The sequence below is a fragment of the Mchenga conophoros genome, linkage group LG2, assembly GCF_057382185.1.
Source record: "Mchenga conophoros isolate Kocher_MC1m ecotype Shallow Benthic linkage group LG2, M_conophoros_male_GT1.1, whole genome shotgun sequence".
Lineage (NCBI taxonomy): Eukaryota > Metazoa > Chordata > Actinopteri > Cichliformes > Cichlidae > Mchenga > Mchenga conophoros.
The window spans coordinates 8,919,587-8,936,295 of record NC_140527.1 but is presented as its reverse complement, the minus strand read 5'-3'; the positions used below and the strand labels follow the sequence as shown (position 1 = coordinate 8,936,295).

Here is a 16,709-nt window from a genome sequence, read left to right as displayed (position 1 = left end):
ATCTCTGGGGTGAATTTCTGCTCCTGTGAGGATTGTGGAAATGTCTGAATACACACCCAATTGCTCCAGAGCGGCAAACTGACAAAGCTTCTGCATTTATAGAGGTGCTCAAGCTTGCTGATGATAAATGAAGTGGATTAGATTAGCAGTACCTCTTAGTTCTATGAAAGCAGTAAGGCTGTACTTATGCACTTAAGCACTAGATGTTGTGTAAATGTTTACTTGTCCTTTTTAGGCATTTATAACAATATTTCAATTTTTATTTACATTGGTATGTTCAGATAACCTCAAACTGGATGCTCCCCCCCCCCCCCATTCTGTATTTTCATGAAGACTCAATAACACAAACGAGTGGATGGATAAAGACTCTGTAGAGCTTTAATTACTTCCCAATTCCACATAAAACAAATATAAAAAAGTAGAGCACTCTCTAGATTCAGAATCAGTCAGAACCGACCTGGAACCTCCCTTCCTATGAAGATTATTTCTGTAGCTCCGTCTTCATACAGTTTTTAAAAAGATCCATTCATAACAATACGGCCAGGAGGTAAAAATAAACAAAAGAGAAAACAAAGAAATACATCCAAAAGAAAAAAAAGGAGCGCTACCACAAATTAAAGATTTTCTCAACAGACATCCTCTGATGTGGCTGCACATGAGTGAAATGAATGGCACCAGACAGGAAAATAAAAATAAAACTGAAGAGGAGATTCTTGATGCAAGAGCTGGTTTTTCTAATGTGTCGCTTCATCACATCGGGTGAACACAAGTACACATTTCATCGGGATCGTGTGTCTCAAAGCTGCAGGGCGCAGAACTGCTGGTACACGGCCAGGATGTGGTGGTCGAGCTCGGCGGTGAACAGCAGGTTCTCCAGGGTTCCCATGTACTGCTGGATGGTCGCGTGGTGCTGCAGAACGAGGGGGAGACGTCACAATAGAGTTCACAGAGTGAGTTTAGGGTAAAGCTAGCCTTGGTTTCCATATTCAGATACATTAAAGGTACAGAACTTAGCAGTGTGTGGAAAGATTTTTCTCCCCCCCCCCAAAATGTCTCTTTTGGTAGTAAAGGGTTCCAGCCCGTTCTCCTGTTGAACCAAAAGCCAACTGGAACTGAGTGAATCACATAAAGCTGGCATGTTTATATTGGCTCATGTCCAGCACAGCAGTATTTGCCTCATGTTTACAGTGCTACTCCTAGCATCTTAAAGCCTGCACCTGAGCCTGAGGTTCTGCTGGACATCTCTTCCTGTTAAGAGTTGTTCCTTCCCCCACTTGCCAAGTGCTGCTAGGTCCCTCAAAATGAAGGGCCTTTAGTTTATAGCAGGGGTGGGCAACTCCAGGCCTCAAGGGCCGGTGTCCTGCAGGTTTTAGATGCGTCCTTGATCCAACACAGCTGATTTAAATGGCTAAATTACCTCCTCAGCATGTCTTGAAGATCTCTAGAGGCCTGGTAATGAACTAATCATTTGATTCAGGTGTGTAGACCCAGGGTGAGATCTAAAACCTGCAGGACACCGGCCCTCGAGGCCTGGAGTTGCCCACCCCTGGTTTATAATATAAGGAACCCCTATGTTGTTAATTAAATAAGAAAAATAAATTGGATAATAGAAGACAAAGTAGCCTTTATAAATGAGATTCCAGCCTCTCTGCTCTCAGATATTTTAGATTTTTAGAGTCAGAGTGGCTCACTTTGCATGTAAGCACTAATGGCCTGCATGCAGTGTGCTATGCATGCTTGAAATTACATAATTTTTTTTTTTTATGAAAATGTGGCAGACAACTTCGTCATTTATATTTTTCTGATTTTCCAAGTAGCTTTATGGATGCCATAAGTCCCATTGAACCTAATAATGTGTGTGAAATTTGTGTTTGTCTCAAAAGTCTTAAAACTACAAAGAAAGTAATTGCTTGTCCTTTTCCGGAGGAGTAAAGAAAGTCAAAATTTTTACTCACCCAAAGAAAACTAAAATCAGACTAAGTGGGCATTAATAAAAGAAATCTAATGATGTGTGTGAGAGTGTTTTGTGCTTTTACCATGAGGAAGATTTGCTGCAGCCGCTCGATGCCGTTTTTGTACCAGGGCGTGCTGATGTCAACGCTGCCCGTTTCACAGCGAACCAGGTGCTCCGTCAACAGCATGATGAAACGCTAAGGATGGGGAAAAGCCTCATTTAAAAATGCTTTTATGGAGCAAGCTTTTATCTTTGCATTTTAATCTCTTCAGCTCGAGAAAGAAGAAAGAGTCGGCAGTGGTGACTGTCATGACGCTGGCAACCATTTTAGCCTACACGAATCCAGGAAGTTTAATAACCTTGGAGTATTCAGTTCCAGAAAAACTGATCAGTCAGCTCTGAGTGTGTTCACTCTAAGTGATCGCATTTATCTTTTAAAACATCGTCTGTTACTGTGGTCCGATATGAGCTTTGACCTTGTCTCTCTAATGAGGAAATGAAATAAAGTGGCAGTCAGCTGCTTTGGTGACGAGAGGAGGCCAAAACCAGAAACTAAACCAGAGTTTAACTTCCGTTGTTGGGGAACTGAAAACCTCAGTTTTTACTGATTCCACTTTCTTGAACACAACCCTGGTAGAAAATCAATTCTGTTCGGAGATTTATTTTTTTTTGGTCTAATCCCAGAATTTAATCCGTCCCCTCATTCTTCCTTCACTGACATTTGACTGAGGCGGGTCAGATTCAAACCCAGCAGTTGTTTCATGTGTCTTCACTTGTGATGATATAGATCTAACCCTTTCTACAGTGCTGTTAGCACACAATGTTTACCTTCTAAGGAGCAATCAGCTGCAGTGATGTGGGGATCTGCTCAGATTTAACACAGACACAAGCCACTTGACACAGGGCCACTAGAGGGCACTACAAAAGATTAAATCCCTTGTTTACTTCCACCTGCAGAAGTTGCATAAGTTGGAGAGCTGCAACCTTGAAACCGGTTAAGTAGTTAAGAAGATAAACTGTAGTCTTCCGTACCTGGAAGATGACAAGGAAGAGGTTTTTCTGCTCGCTCTGAGCAGACTCCACCTTCTCCTGGAGTCTCTCGATCTGCTCCTCCAGCTGACCCTCCTCATCTTCACTGTTCTTGTCCATATCCTCGTCGTCCCCGCTGTCGCGCTAGTAGTGAACAAAAATTTGAATTCATTTTACACAATTTGTTCATTATTTTAAGTTTAACGTTAAAATAATGATGATTGCATATTGGGGGGGAGGGTTACCCTCTTGTGCTGCTGTTTCTCCAGTTTGTCTTTGGCCTCCTCCAGCTCCTTCTGGATCTTCTGCACGTGTTTGTTCATCTTTCGGATGGTCGAGTGCAGGATCTCCCAGATGAAAAGTCTAGATGAGGCACAAAGTCTTTCAGTTTACAGAGAAGACGCTGCGCTTGCGTCATGAGAGCTAAAACCTAAACATCTGCGTGTCCCACCTGGTGAACTCGTGGGCCATGTCCTGAGAGAAGAGCCAGTTGGCGACTGCAGCACAGTCCACAACCTGCGTCCGAATCAATTTGTCCACCAACACGGCGATCATCTGCCAATCAGCAGAGTTTACATGAACCACAAAAAAAAAAAAAAAAATTGGCTTCATTTACATGCTCGTGGGTCTGTTTGTTGTACCTGCGGGTGGTTCCTCCACACTTCATACAACACTTTGAGGAGGTGCAGCTTTCCCTCGTCACTGTTGGCCAGAGTCTTCAGGATCTCGTGAAACCTGAAAGCAATCAGACGCAGGTGAGGCCAGCAGCTCTCCAGTCACTGCATGTGCATTCAGAGCATAAAAAGCAACTAAATTAAATAATTTTCCTTTTATTTCAGCTCTTAAAAAAATAATAGTTTCTGGCACTTTGTATAACAGCAGAAAAGCATCTGATACATCTCTCTGTATCATAGATGAATACAATACAACATTTTGGTGGCAACAGATGTTCCTTACTTGCCGAGCGCACTGAACGAGTGGCTGAAGGATTTGGCTGCTAGGTTGAGCAGAGTCTGCAGGAACACGTCGATCTTCAGCGGATTGAAGCTCTCGCCCTCGTCTGGAGGGACCGAGAAAGAAATGTAATCAAAGAAGGGAGAAGTGTAGGAGAAAGACAGCACTGCACAAATGAACTTTTCATGCAGGAGCAAGTAAAACGAAACAAGAAACAAACCATCATCATCTTCCTGATTGGGGTTGGGGACCTCTTTGAGGACGGTGAGGATCTCTTCGTTAGATGCTCTGTTCTTGATGGCGTTACTGACGGTGATGGACATGGGGTAACCCGGTAACGAGGCTATGAAGCAGCAGAGTCCAGTATTTAGTTATCAGTCTGCTCCTTTTTGTTTTTAAGTAACAAGAAAACAAAATGTCTGGCAGTCTTACAGGCGCTCTCGTCTGGATATTTATATGTAAAGATGGGGTCAGCAGGAATGAGGGCCGAAAAGGTTGGAGGCACGATGTCCACTATCCTCTGGTGGTATGAAAGTCTGCAATTAAAGCAGCACAACAGAGAACAGCAGAGAAATGAGCAAAAACACAGACGTTCTTTCCACTACAATTTTCTAATCCAAAGGGCTTTTTAAATGTTTTCTTGTTATTGTACTCTCTTCCCAGCCTTACTTCTTCCCTATAGTGGCCCTGATACACTGTCACAAACACTCAAGATAAAGAAGATAAACCCTCTCTAACTATATTACTACACCTGACTTGTGTCCTGATCTCCTCTACAGGACTGGAAAACAAAGAAAGCATAAATAGTGCCCCAATACCTCATGCACTTCTCCAGAACCTCTTTGACAAACTTGGGCTTGGGTTTCTCTAGATCCACGGTCAAGCAGTCAGACCTTTAAGACAGAGCATGATTTAGGTTATAATATTAAAAAGGCAAAACATAAATACAGCCACTTTAAATGCTCCCAGTCAGTCACTCACCAGTCATCCCAGCTCCATCGGAACTGGAAGTTGCTCAAATGATGAGAAAACCAGTTGATTAGTCTGCAAAAATTAGCAGTGTGATCACATTAGAGTTAAATGAGAGTCAGGAAACCTCTTTGTACTGTTAAAGTTAAGACACAGAAACATTACCGGTCTATGCAGGTGGTGTTCATGGTGTCCAGTCTCATGTAAAGCATCTCTGTGGCTTGGGCCAACTAACGGGCAGGTGTTAAGGCTCCAATAACAACTTCTAATTGTTAAACCTTTAACAATTTCCCAACTAGAGTGTGTTTTCTACATATGTGCTCATTAAGACAAGTCAAATCTGATCTCCATTTGTGTCCTTTCACAGACACTTCTACTCATTAAGCTCCTTGTTGTGTTACAGTTAGTGAGTTCAAGTTAACTGAACTGCCCATAGGAGTGAATGTGTGTGAGTGAATGTGTGTGTGTGAATGGTTGTCTGTCTCTCTGTTGCCAGCCCTTAATCAGGCTGGCAACCTGTCCCGAGGCGTACCCCACCTCTCGCTGTATGGTAGCTGGGATAGGCTCCAGCCCCCCTGTGACCCTGACAAGGATAAGCAGATGAGAATGGATGCCCTAGAAGAATTATTCAATTTGATCGCGACATGGCAAATATGTGTTTTTGCATTATCTGGTGCATATTTTTGCTGCCTGTATTAAATTATTATGAAGAAAATGTCACAGGAACAACAGAGAGGAGAATCCAGTCACACATTTGACTCAAATGCTAACCTTTTAGCCCCACAGCCAAGGTTACCCACGATAAACTATTTCACCAAACTCTCAGCGTCTCAGTATTGAATCCTGGGGTTTGAACAATGATTACATAAGACCGACTGCTAAAATACTTAGGCCCTGTTAATCTCTAAAACTAATCTAAATTAAAGATGGCCACGGTTGCCTTTTGCAACAGTTTGGTGTATTTAATTCAAACAAGTGTTCAAATTTTTCAAAGGAGCAGCTAAAGGTTATTTTTTAAGATAAAATAATCAAGGATACGACTTGGGGCAACGATCCGGGCTGCAGTTTGCAGAGCTCGATCAGCAGTGTGGTGTACATGACATCGATGTGAGGCGGCGAGGGCAGCTGGAAAAGTTCCCCAAAGATCACCTACAAGAGAAAAAAAAAGCCATTAAGCCAGCAGATTAGACTAAAACAGCTCTGCACTGTTTCTACTTTTTGATGCCAGAAACAAGAAAGAAAATATACCTCGACGATATGATAGTTGAGTGGGATCTTATTTTTCCCTGGGTAGCTGAGGAGCTGGGCAGCGCTGAGCGTTAGGAATAGAACAACAAAAAATTAGTTTAAGCATTTTAGTAAAAAATTAATACGAGTCACTATTTATTCACACATTCAGGTGTAAACAAAAAACAAAAAGCCCTCATTGCTCACCATGTTTTCCTCTCTTTCCAGTGAGTTTTGATAATGCAGTGCAGGTTTTCCTCTATAACAAATCTCTCCACAGAATGGCTGCCGGGCATAACAGGTCCCTGAACAGAAAGAGATGAATATGTAAAAAGTTGCAGAAGAAGAGTTTGACAGACAGCGTTTTATTTGTAATGAACCTCTGGGGCGTCGGTGTAGTCAAACACGCGGAAGATGACCCGGGGCATGGGGTACTGGGCGTCGGGCATGTGGCCCGGTGGGGTGAAGGGGGGCAGGTTGTGTTGCAGGGCCTCGCAGAGCACGCTGTCAAAGGCGATGTAGGGACGAAGAATGTGACGCTCCTGCCAGCGGTCTTTCTTCAGCTTCTGAATCTGAGCCCAAAGGCAGTCCAGGTACTGGAGGAAGGAAGATACGATCCGTTTACTCAGACGAAAACAAACATTGCTGTATCCAAACAGCAAGCTCTAGTAAACATGAGGCCATAAGGAGACACTTTTACTGTTTTGACCATTGCACATATTTGCTGTTGTTTAACCGACTGCAAGACTCACCTCCTCTTGTGGATGGGGTTTATCTGCAGTCCACACCTGCAGCATGGGGACATGGGTCTTTACTCTCCTCCTGAAAAATGTGGATGTAGCCAAGAATAAAAACGAAACAACGGCAGCAAACGATGATTGCTTAATTAAAATCTAACCAAACCGGGGAACGTACTTGAGGTAGCCTTCAATCTGGCTGAGGAGCCGGTCCATCTCCACGTCCTTCTTCTCATAGAGCTCCTTCCCGACCCAGGGCAGACAGGACAGAACGACGTACACAAACCAGTCCGACCGAACCTGACAAAAAAGAGACCAATTAAAGGACTGGATCATAATCCACCACAGTGTGGACTGTGACACAGCCATGGGCTAGTGAAAAAAGATCAAAATGTGCTCCATAATGATAAAGACTCACCAAAATTAAAAGAAAGAAAGAAACAGATAAATCAAATAATTACTATTTTAATGTAAGGTCTGGCTCAAATGTGAACATTACAAATTATTTAAATTGCTTTTGGGTACAATGCAGCTTGTTTCACACCATAAACCATCTGCCTACCTGTGGCACATCTTCCTCCTGAGTAACACTGACAAAGTTTTCAAACATGGCCACCATAGAGGGAGCAGCAATCACGTGGCAGTTGACCAAATCAGACAGAAAACGCACCTAAAGAAAGAGATGTCATTATGTAAAATAAATACAAAGTGGCCATGTTAATTAGTTTAAAAGCAATCTGTAGGATTATTATAAAAGCCAGCATACCAAGTAAACAGCTTCACTGTACAAGTTGTTTTTTAACGTCTCCTTCAACTGCCTGATCATGGCCTCAACGAACTCGCCCCCAAAGTTGTAGTTCCTGGCGTTAAGGAGGCCGACTAAGGTCGTATAAACGGTCAGCTTCTCGGGCAGGAGGCGGGCACTGTCAACAAATGACAACATATAATGACTGCCGCCACACAAAACACACTTGCAAAATTTATTAGAAATCAAAGGGTGAGAGGTGTGAACGTACACAGCACATAAAATGCGCAGAATTTTGCTTTTGTAGTTTGGGAGGTCTGCCTCTAAGACGCCAGCGAGGCCCTCCAGGTTGCTCTCGAGGGATGATGTGCTCTGTAAGGAAATATTTTCGCACAAGAGCAATTTGTCACTAGAAAGCAATTTAACACAAAGCAAAGAAGACTTAAAAAGAACATTCTGGCATTTACTTTAGAAGCAAAGTTTTGCACTGAACTTGTGTGGCTCATCTCTCTAGAGTGGAAAATGAAGCTACTCATCCTGAAAATAAAAATGTGTCCTTCCTGTAGAGTCTCCTTACCTTTTCCCCAACACGACATATCAGTGACTCCAGACGGTCTTCGATCTCAATCGGCTCCGATGTTCTCCTCCTCTTATGGGCTTGACCTCCTGGAAAGGTGAAAGAGTAACACAATAATCAGAGCCAGAAGAGGCTCAACCAGCTCCTGTAGGAATTATCTGTCAGTTTCTCTTAGCTAGTGCACTCTAATCTCAATGAGTCTTTTCAAAGTAAGGATGATAAATTCTCCGCTGTGTTCATCAGTTACACCGTCATTTCACGTTCAGTGGTTTTCAGACAGCACAGGACTATGAATTGAACAATGGTCTGATAAAATAAAGCTATGTGAAGTTCAGAAAAGCACACTTACACTGTCATTTAAAGAATAAGAGCATTAACAAAACATGAATCCAGCAATTGAATTGAACATTTAAAGGGGACCAAATTATTTTTACATTATTTTTTCTCTATTTTCTGTTATTTATATAAAGGTTTATTAACACTGTTAATATATTAAAAGTAAGGATGTAGTCTCGAGTGGTTGTTCGTTATGTCTTATCAAACCAAACAGCACTGTATCAACAGCGTTCTCTTTCTGGGATTAATAAGTTATTTTCCTGGTGTCGCATGCAGACTGCCACACCTAACAGCAGTTCTATACTTGTCTTAAGTGCACGGCGTAGGTACTTCATACTAGCAAACTCCTTCAAAATCTGATGACTTAACCTGATGTGCACCTTCCTGGAAAAGAAACTACACATCACACTACACAACTCATTAAAGGGCTTCAGCCCTAAATATATGTCCGAGTTGTTTTATAGATACAAACCCTAAGGTTTGCAAGATCTGGTCACCTAATGCTGCTTGAATCTTAAACAAAACAGGCTAATAAAGCACTTAGCTGCTATGCCGTTAACCAGGGGTGTCAAACATAAGGGCCAGGGGCCACAATCGGCCCAGGAAATACTCCAGTCTGGCCTCCATGGGCAGCTTTCAAAAGTGTGAAGGAGGGCATTAATTCTGGCTTCTTGATTGTATTTTCATAACTTTTATAGGTTTTTATACAGATAAAGAACTCCATGGCTACTGATCCTATGCCAAAGTAATTAAGCAACAGGCGAACAATTAAATGACAGACATGTTTACGTTTACTGTACAAATGTATAATTTTTAAAAGAGAGACGTGACAAAAAAAAAAAAGACAGGGTATTTTCTGTGAATTAACAAAAACTGTTTTATAATTCAAACTGTATGTGCGGCTGTGTGTGAACCAAGACACAAAATAACTTTTGACATCTCTGCTTTTTATTACCATCATTGCTATTATTGTGGTTGCTATGAATATTACTACTATTTCTGCATTTCCCTTCTTTTCTGTTTTAATCTTAATCTTGTAAAGCATCTTGAATGACTGTAGTATTTGAAAAGTGCTATATTAAGAAACTTGATTTGCCCATGTACATATGCAAAGTTACCATAGTCCCAGATTAAGAGAAGAGATCTGATTTAATCTTTAAACAGACCAGGTCACATTTAATTTCAGGATCTTGCACTCTGCGGGAAAATATTTGATATTTTTAGGTGATTTTCCCCGCCCATAAATCCAGATCCATAGTTAAACTTTCAATCAGATGTTAACACTAAATCTCGTGCATGTTTTGAAGTGTTTGGTTACCGCCCCCATAGTCGCTGACTACTCTGATTAACGCCAGCTAATCCTGCAGCTAGCTGCACCGGTTCATTTTGCGGCTGCATGCGACTGTTTGAGTACTTTTCTCGCTTTCAGTGCGCCACAATGTAACTGAATACTGCGGTCATCACTGGTTTTGAACTTTCTGGATCTCGCCGATAAAACCCAAACATTAAACTAGTAAAATAACCCTCCCAACAGTGCGTAGGGGACGCATGAAAAGCTCGCTAACGCCAGCTAGCCACCGCTGGTTAGCCTAACGGTGTGAATAACACGCCGTTAACGTGCACCGACTCACCGTCGTTCTCATCGCTGTGCCGCCTCCTGGACATGTTTCACCCCGCTTCGATGTGAATGTAACAAAGCCAAAATATGTGTTGAACGAGAAACAAAACAATGAGTCCGTTAAACGAGTTTATCTATGGATCATTCAGCAGCCAGCCGCTCAGAGAAAAATAAAAGCGGTCTGATTCAAGTGAAGCACATCCGGCTAACCCGGAAAGTGCACCCGTCTTTGGTGTCCGGAGTCTTGTGCTGAGTTTTCCGGTGCACGTTTGGAGGATGTGTTTGTTTGTTTCCTTAAAATAATATGTTAGAATTTATCTTTAATTCTGGTGAGACGGGTTAGTCGCCAACTGTTTTAAAAGCTCTTTTAAAAACACAATGGCGGCGGATGATACACCCTGCTCAGAGTTTATAAACTGGGAGGTTGACTCTTCAATTTGTAATGGATTCAAACAGGAGAAGCAACTTTCTGCCCCACAAAGGAGATACTACAGCTTCTGCAGGAGAAAGGTGAGCATCAGGACACACTGACTGGAATCCCTGTTTTATGGTTCAATTGTTGGACATATATAACGATTATTGTGAAATTTCAAGATATTTAATTTTGTTTTTCGCACATTGAAGTCTGAGGCAATGTTTGAACATTAATATCTCAAAATCTAAGAAAGATAAAAGCCTTAAATTGTCACTGGCCTCTCTAAGCATCTAAATGAATCTGATCTGTAATCTGTATTTTCTATTTAAAATCTGAAAATATATACACATTTGAGCACACTCATGAAAAAAAAACTTCAAATTGCAAAAGACAATTGGTGACAGTTTACATATTTATGAACAACAATATTAAAAAAAAAAAAAACCCGTTATGATCTGTTTTGCATTCTGTAATTTTGTATTTTTAATCAGTGGTTTCTCAGCTGTGTGCTGGGAGTGTAGTTCTTCTACTTAAAAAACTATATTTTCCTATTATTATCATCATTATTGTTGTTGTTGTTGTTGTATAACTTAGAGGCCAAGGAAGCCCCCCCCCCCCCCCCCCCCCCCCATAGGTTTCCTCCTTGTACTTTGATATGCTCCCATGTCCTGTTTTACAGTCTGTGATGGACTGACAGATGGGGTGTGCCCCACCTACCTTCCAATGTCAGCTGGGATAGGCTCCATCTCGCCCAACCACTCTAAGTTGGATAATATAATAATAATACAATAGTAATATATTGTTAAGAAGGAAGGGTCATTATTTACCAACTTTTGAGTCATTTATTTTAGAAACGGATACAGTTTCTAAACTACTCTGGACAAATTTCAATATTATCGCATATTGGGCAACATATGCACCAAACTGTGGCATACGATCACACAGCCACTGTCTTATAATCTTAAACATCTATTTGACCATGTTAAAGATTTAACTCTTTAATTGTTTTTTATGTTATCCCCTCAGTCATTTGCTGCCTTTGTGGCATCCAAGAAGGACGGTAGTCACGAGGAAGGAAGCCCTTTGTGGTGCTGCTGCGGCCAGACGTTCATCGAGCACGCCGCCATTCACAAACACGTGGCCAGAGTGCACAATGCTGAAATACAGCAGCTCGCACAGGACGAGTATGAGCATTTGTTTAGCCAACTGGAAGAAGAGCCCGAAGCAACGCAGGTGAATGAGCACAGTGGAGAAACGGTGGACGTCTCTGTGTGGATTCCCGATATTAGCCACATCTCTGAGGAGCAACTTAAAAAGTAAAGACAATCTCAATACAGTTATTTCACTATATTCTATATTTCTAATCTATATATGTAGATTATTAATGTGTCCCGTTTTAATTTTTGAATTTGATGTTTTATTTTGGTTCTTTGTTCTCTCGTTCTCCATCAGCGGTCCAGGCAGGGTTCTGCTTTACTATCACTACTGTCGCGTCGAGGAGCCACATGTCATCTGTGCTTGGCAGAAAGCTCTGTGTGAGAAGCTCCACTTAACGGGCAAGGTGAATGAATTGTCCCATCCAGTCTTGGGTTGAGGAACACTTCTATGAAAGAGCAAAGAAAAAAGGCTTTTCTCTTAATTTCAGTGAAACCGTGCCATTAAAATATGTGTTGATCTTTTTCTTCAGGTGAGGGTGGCGACTGAAGGCATCAACGGAACAGTTGGTGGCACAAACTTGGCCACTGACATTTACATAGAAGCAATGCGTTCACATCCGCTGTTCGAGATGGATGAGGAGGATTTTAAGGTCAGAATCAGATAAAGGGAAATTTTATATACTAGTGTCACCTCCCTCTCTTAATATTGCTTCATAGGATCGTAGGACTCTGTTATAGGCTCCATCAGGGTGTGGTTTGTCCATAATCAGACTTTAAGCAGTTATTAATTTATTTTTGTTAATCTTTGAATATTAATGGTGCTGTTTTTGTGGGTTTGTTCAGACCAGTGACGGTGGCACAGAGTGTTTTACAGAGTTGAAGGTTGGGGTCTACAAGGAGATTGTCCCAATGGGAGTGGACCCAGATCTTATATCTTACGAGCTGGCAGGTACTATTTGTACTGACACTGTAAGCCTACAGAAATTATTAATAATGTAAGTGACACCTGTAGCTGATTTACTAATATCATTGCCTTTATTATCATAATAAGGTGCAAAATGTCTGCTTTGATTGCTGCTCTGCAGCCATAGCTGTGCTCTTGTACCAGCTGATGACAAACTCTATGCTGTGCTTGTATATAATGTCAGGTATGTGTCTGTTTTGCCTCTCAGGAGTTCATCTGGAGCCCGACGAGTTTCATAAAGAAGTGGAGGCTCTTCTGACTAAAGGAGATTCATGCAATGACACCGTCCTCCTGGACTGCCGCAACTATTATGAGAGTAAAATTGTGAGTAGTAAATTTGTTTTCTTTAGGAGATTGTTGACTTCATTCAACTGTAATCCGATCATTTTGGTGGTTTCAGGGTAATGTATGATCTTGGCATACTTGTGACATGCCCAGAGATTTATGTTGTAATTTAAGTTTTTTGTGCACCATCTACACAAGCTACCATGAGCAAATAGTAAGGATGGGCAGAACACTGATATTTGTAGCTGGAAATAATGAGTCTGTATCCAAACAGAAAAGCATGACTGGGATCAATTTCATAAGCCTCAGTATTTTAGCCAGAAGCAGCGGTATTGAGGTTGTGCTATTAGAGAGTAATGTGCAAAGGCTGTAACAGTTAATAATTGCTGTTTTTTTTGCCTTCAGGGGCAGTTCACTCAGTGCCTGGCGCCAAATATCCGTAAGTTCAGCTACTTCCCAGACTACGTGGACCAGAACCTTGAGCTGTTCAGAGACAAGAAGGTTCTGATGTACTGCACAGGAGGGATCCGCTGTGAGCGTGGCTCCGCCTACCTCCGCTCCAAAGTAAGCTGTTCAGTCATCAGTCTGGAAAGCTTTTAGTGGAGCTGGGTTCACTCGCTCACTTGTTGCAGGTTGCTGATTCTCCACAAGGGGGAGCCTTTTACTAGTAGTTTAGGTATTGAGAAATGCATATTTCTGAAATGTTTGCATCAAATATTTTAAGTTCTTGTTCATATTTATCTCTTAAATCTGGTACCAGGATGTGTGTAAGGAGGTTTACCAGCTGAAAGGTGGAATTCATAAGTACCTGGAGCGTTTCCCCGAGGGGTTCTATCGTGGAAAGCTTTTTGTGTTTGATGAACGCTACGCCATCTCCTCAAACAGTGACATCATCTCAGGTTAGTGTGTAAACAGAGCCCATTCTCTGCATGTTAGAAGTACCAGAAAGCATCCATAAGATCTAATATTCTCTTAATATACATGTATTTTTTTAAATAAGATAACAGACTCTGTTTAGATTGCAGGTACTGCGGCCATCCGTGGGACCAGTACAAGCTCTGCTCCACCCAGTACTGCTGCCAGCTGGTTCTGTCCTGTCCAAGCTGCAGACAGGACGGCCACACCGCTTGCTGCCCCACGTGCCAGACCAAAGGTCAGGCTCAGTCCGAGGAGACCTCACATCACAAAGAGGAGTGCGAGTGCACTGACGTACGCCCCAGAATCCCTCAGGATGTGTAAAATGATCAGATTTCAGTGCTTAAAAATAACATAAACATAGTGTAAAATGTGTGTGACAGATTTTCAAAATAGGAATTTTTATACTAATGCATGTGGGAAATTAAGTCAGATGCATTTTAACTAATGAAAATCTATTGAAGAAATTGAAGAAAATATCTGCTGAATCTGTTTTTATCATGTGAATATTGTGAACATTTTGTCACTAATGAAAGCTCAACTTCAACTTATTGTATGTATAAATGTTTCTGTTTCGTACTTTTAAACTGTGACATATATTTTGTCTCTTGTGTTTTCAAGCTGTTTAACAAACAGATGCATCATTATTTAGTGCTCTATGTATAGCCAAGATATGCATGCATTACTAGGATCCATGCACGTTTGCTTTCCAAACTCTGCAAACTCTGGCTAGTGTAGCTTACTGAGACTGCAGGTGTTGTTTAAAGAAACCACAAGCAGTAGTGCATCTGTTTGCCTCATGGCAGAATGTCCCTTTAACATATGTAATAATAGATGCATGTCAAAAACAGCGCCAAAGTATGCAGTTACATAATAGGTTTAGCAGGTCATAGCATGAAAGTTACAGCAACAGAAGCAGTAAATGAAAGCAGTAACTAAAATAAAGCTTTTAAGAAAACGTGATGTGACAGACACGAAGGAGTGGGGTACCTGCCTGTTCTGGTAGGCTAGTCAAGCTGCACAGGGCTGGGCTGTGAGGACATGTCTCATTAAAGGAGGCTGGGCCCAATTGATGCTTGGGGAATGTTTTGTTTTCTAACAATTTGGTCAGAGACATGCAAATTAATAGCCAGATGGAGGAGGCATTCTTCACCCTGTTCCTACTCAGACAAAGGAGCAGATATCGATTCTACTGGGTATATGCCTGTATGTGGACCTGTTCAACTCTCCTCTCTATAAAGGCCCAGTATCTCAAGACTGGAACAGGATGTATCTACACTCTCAAGACTGTGCAAGGAGACATAGCATGTGTGGTTACACTATCATTCCTTTCCAAAAATAAACTAAAACCATCAGCAGGATATGCAGAAACATCCACTACAGTATAAATTTCTCTCCAAAACCCCAAGCTGGAGATGATCTGAGACTATGCTTTTGTGCTGTGTAATACTAATATCTACCAGAAGGTGGTCAGGCATGTAAGAGCATGTTCTTATAATGCTATTCTGCAAAAGAAAGTCTGTTGAAGAAATGCTGAGAAACAAAGAAATTTCAAACAAGTTGACATCCAAAACATCTCAACACATCCCCTGGTGGTGAACGTGTTCAATTCTACAGTGGGAAATGAAAAAAAGTGTCTTTAATTAAGAGTCTAACTTTCAAGGTCAAAGTGTGAAGACATTTTTTAAAAGATATACAGGGGTAGTGTTGACAGACATTAAGGAAGAAGATAAGACAGTATAAAGAGATGAGAACAGTTTGGTTGCAGGTGTTGACGTGTTTCTCAAAGGGGAAGAGGAAGGACGGTCTGTGTATTCAACCTCACCTCTGGTGCCGGTGCCCATCTCTCAATTTTAAATGCATGTAGACATTGAGGGTTCTCGGGAGGGGCCGTGCTGACACCTGCTGCTCTCTGGCAGCAAGCACCATGCCCTCCCGTGTTTTAAATGCACTTTAGAACAACACGCAGCAACACTGTGCATGAGCGGGAGGTATGGGGTCTTCACACACCCCCGTTCTCTGTTAGCCATCGGGGCGGAGGGGCTGGAAGGAGGTGCTGGCTGTCCGTTTGGGGTCTGGGATGCGGAGCCTCCCTGCTGCTGCGGAGCCGGGGGCAGTCTGCTTGCCTCAACCCCCGGGGAAAGGGTAACATCTCCTGAGTCTAGGTGCGGTTTCCCTCTGGGGGCGAGGGTACCTGGACCTGGGGTATAGAGTACTGTTTTGGGGGGGGGGGGGGGGGGGGGGGGGCGTGATTGTGTGTGTACAGTGTCCATTTGTGTCTGTCTTTACGTTGGGTAAGTGCTGAGTATTTGTATATGCGTGCATGAGGGTGGGAATGCACGTTTGTGTCTATATTGTCAGGTCAGGTCTTAGACTCCACCTCTCTGGGAACATTTCAGGCCCTCCAAAGTGTGGAGGCCTATCTCTCCTCACCATACTCCCTGCCGGTGGTTGATGCCCTCAGGTGTCGGTGCGTTGGTAGTTTTTTTTATGTAAATGTAAGGGGCTGGGCGCTCAGGTATGTATCGGCTCACTCCCAGTGGCTGCTTGGCGGGGCCTGGCGCCCGTGGCTCGGTCGGTGTACACACGGGTGTTCACTATTAGACACAAACCACACCTTTCTTGGCTGCTACCTCAAATCACATTGTGCGCTGTCGGTCCTGCGTGCTGCACAACAACATTCAGTATTTACTTTTATTTACACTTAGCTAGATTAATGCAATGGTGTTGTGTTTATTATGCGGCTCTCTCTCTCTTTTTTTTTTGCTTGTTCTCTCTCTTTTTTTTTCTCAACAGGTGATCCGGGAGATTTTCTTTCTGTTTAAGT

The 16,709-nt window shown here is 42.3% G+C and overlaps 2 protein-coding genes across 2 annotated transcripts; one reads left to right on the top strand and one right to left on the bottom strand.

Annotated features, from left to right (window-relative positions):
- Nucleotides 1-352: 352 nt before the first annotated feature.
- ncbp1 (nuclear cap binding protein subunit 1) lies at nucleotides 353-10,375 on the bottom strand. The gene is made up of 23 exons (XM_085285630.1): nucleotides 10,160-10,375; nucleotides 8,193-8,281; nucleotides 7,887-7,987; nucleotides 7,637-7,793; nucleotides 7,433-7,540; nucleotides 7,049-7,170; nucleotides 6,886-6,955; nucleotides 6,514-6,729; nucleotides 6,341-6,438; nucleotides 6,155-6,218; nucleotides 5,945-6,055; nucleotides 5,072-5,136; nucleotides 4,919-4,981; nucleotides 4,756-4,830; nucleotides 4,370-4,473; nucleotides 4,158-4,280; nucleotides 3,941-4,043; nucleotides 3,625-3,718; nucleotides 3,435-3,538; nucleotides 3,229-3,346; nucleotides 2,987-3,127; nucleotides 2,037-2,150; nucleotides 353-910 (listed from the first exon to the last, which is right to left on the bottom strand). The coding sequence occupies exons 1-23, from the start codon at nucleotides 10,191-10,193 to the stop codon at nucleotides 797-799; spliced, it is 2,388 nt and encodes a 795-aa protein (XP_085141756.1). The 5' UTR covers nucleotides 10,194-10,375; the 3' UTR covers nucleotides 353-796.
- On the top strand, nucleotides 10,366-14,481 carry tstd2 (thiosulfate sulfurtransferase like domain containing 2). The gene is made up of 9 exons (XM_085285633.1): nucleotides 10,366-10,656; nucleotides 11,588-11,877; nucleotides 12,014-12,122; nucleotides 12,249-12,368; nucleotides 12,562-12,667; nucleotides 12,891-13,006; nucleotides 13,373-13,531; nucleotides 13,728-13,866; nucleotides 13,986-14,481. Exons 1-9 carry the CDS (start codon nucleotides 10,525-10,527, stop codon nucleotides 14,204-14,206), a joined length of 1,392 nt encoding a protein of 463 aa, XP_085141759.1. The 5' UTR covers nucleotides 10,366-10,524; the 3' UTR covers nucleotides 14,207-14,481.
- The last annotated feature ends 2,228 nt before the right edge of the window (nucleotides 14,482-16,709 follow it).

Bases quoted from the DNA above. Each gene is read 5' to 3' on its own strand.
- ncbp1 (XM_085285630.1), bottom strand. From the start codon at position 10,193: ATGTCCAGGAGGCGGCACAGCGATGAGAACGACG. The intron at 7,541-7,636 runs GTATGCTGGCTT...CTCTTTCTTTAG, and splicing joins ACAGTGAAGCTGTTTACTTG to GTGCGTTTTCTGTCTGATTT. The intron at 6,056-6,154 runs GTATATTTTCTT...TTTCTCTTGTAG, and splicing joins TCAACTATCATATCGTCGAG to GTGATCTTTGGGGAACTTTT.
- tstd2 (XM_085285633.1), top strand. From the start codon at position 10,525: ATGGCGGCGGATGATACACCCTGCTCAGAGTTTATAAACTGGGAGGTT. The intron at 12,369-12,561 runs GTCAGAATCAGA...GGGTTTGTTCAG, and splicing joins TGGATGAGGAGGATTTTAAG to ACCAGTGACGGTGGCACAGA. The intron at 13,007-13,372 runs GTGAGTAGTAAA...TTTTGCCTTCAG, and splicing joins ACTATTATGAGAGTAAAATT to GGGCAGTTCACTCAGTGCCT.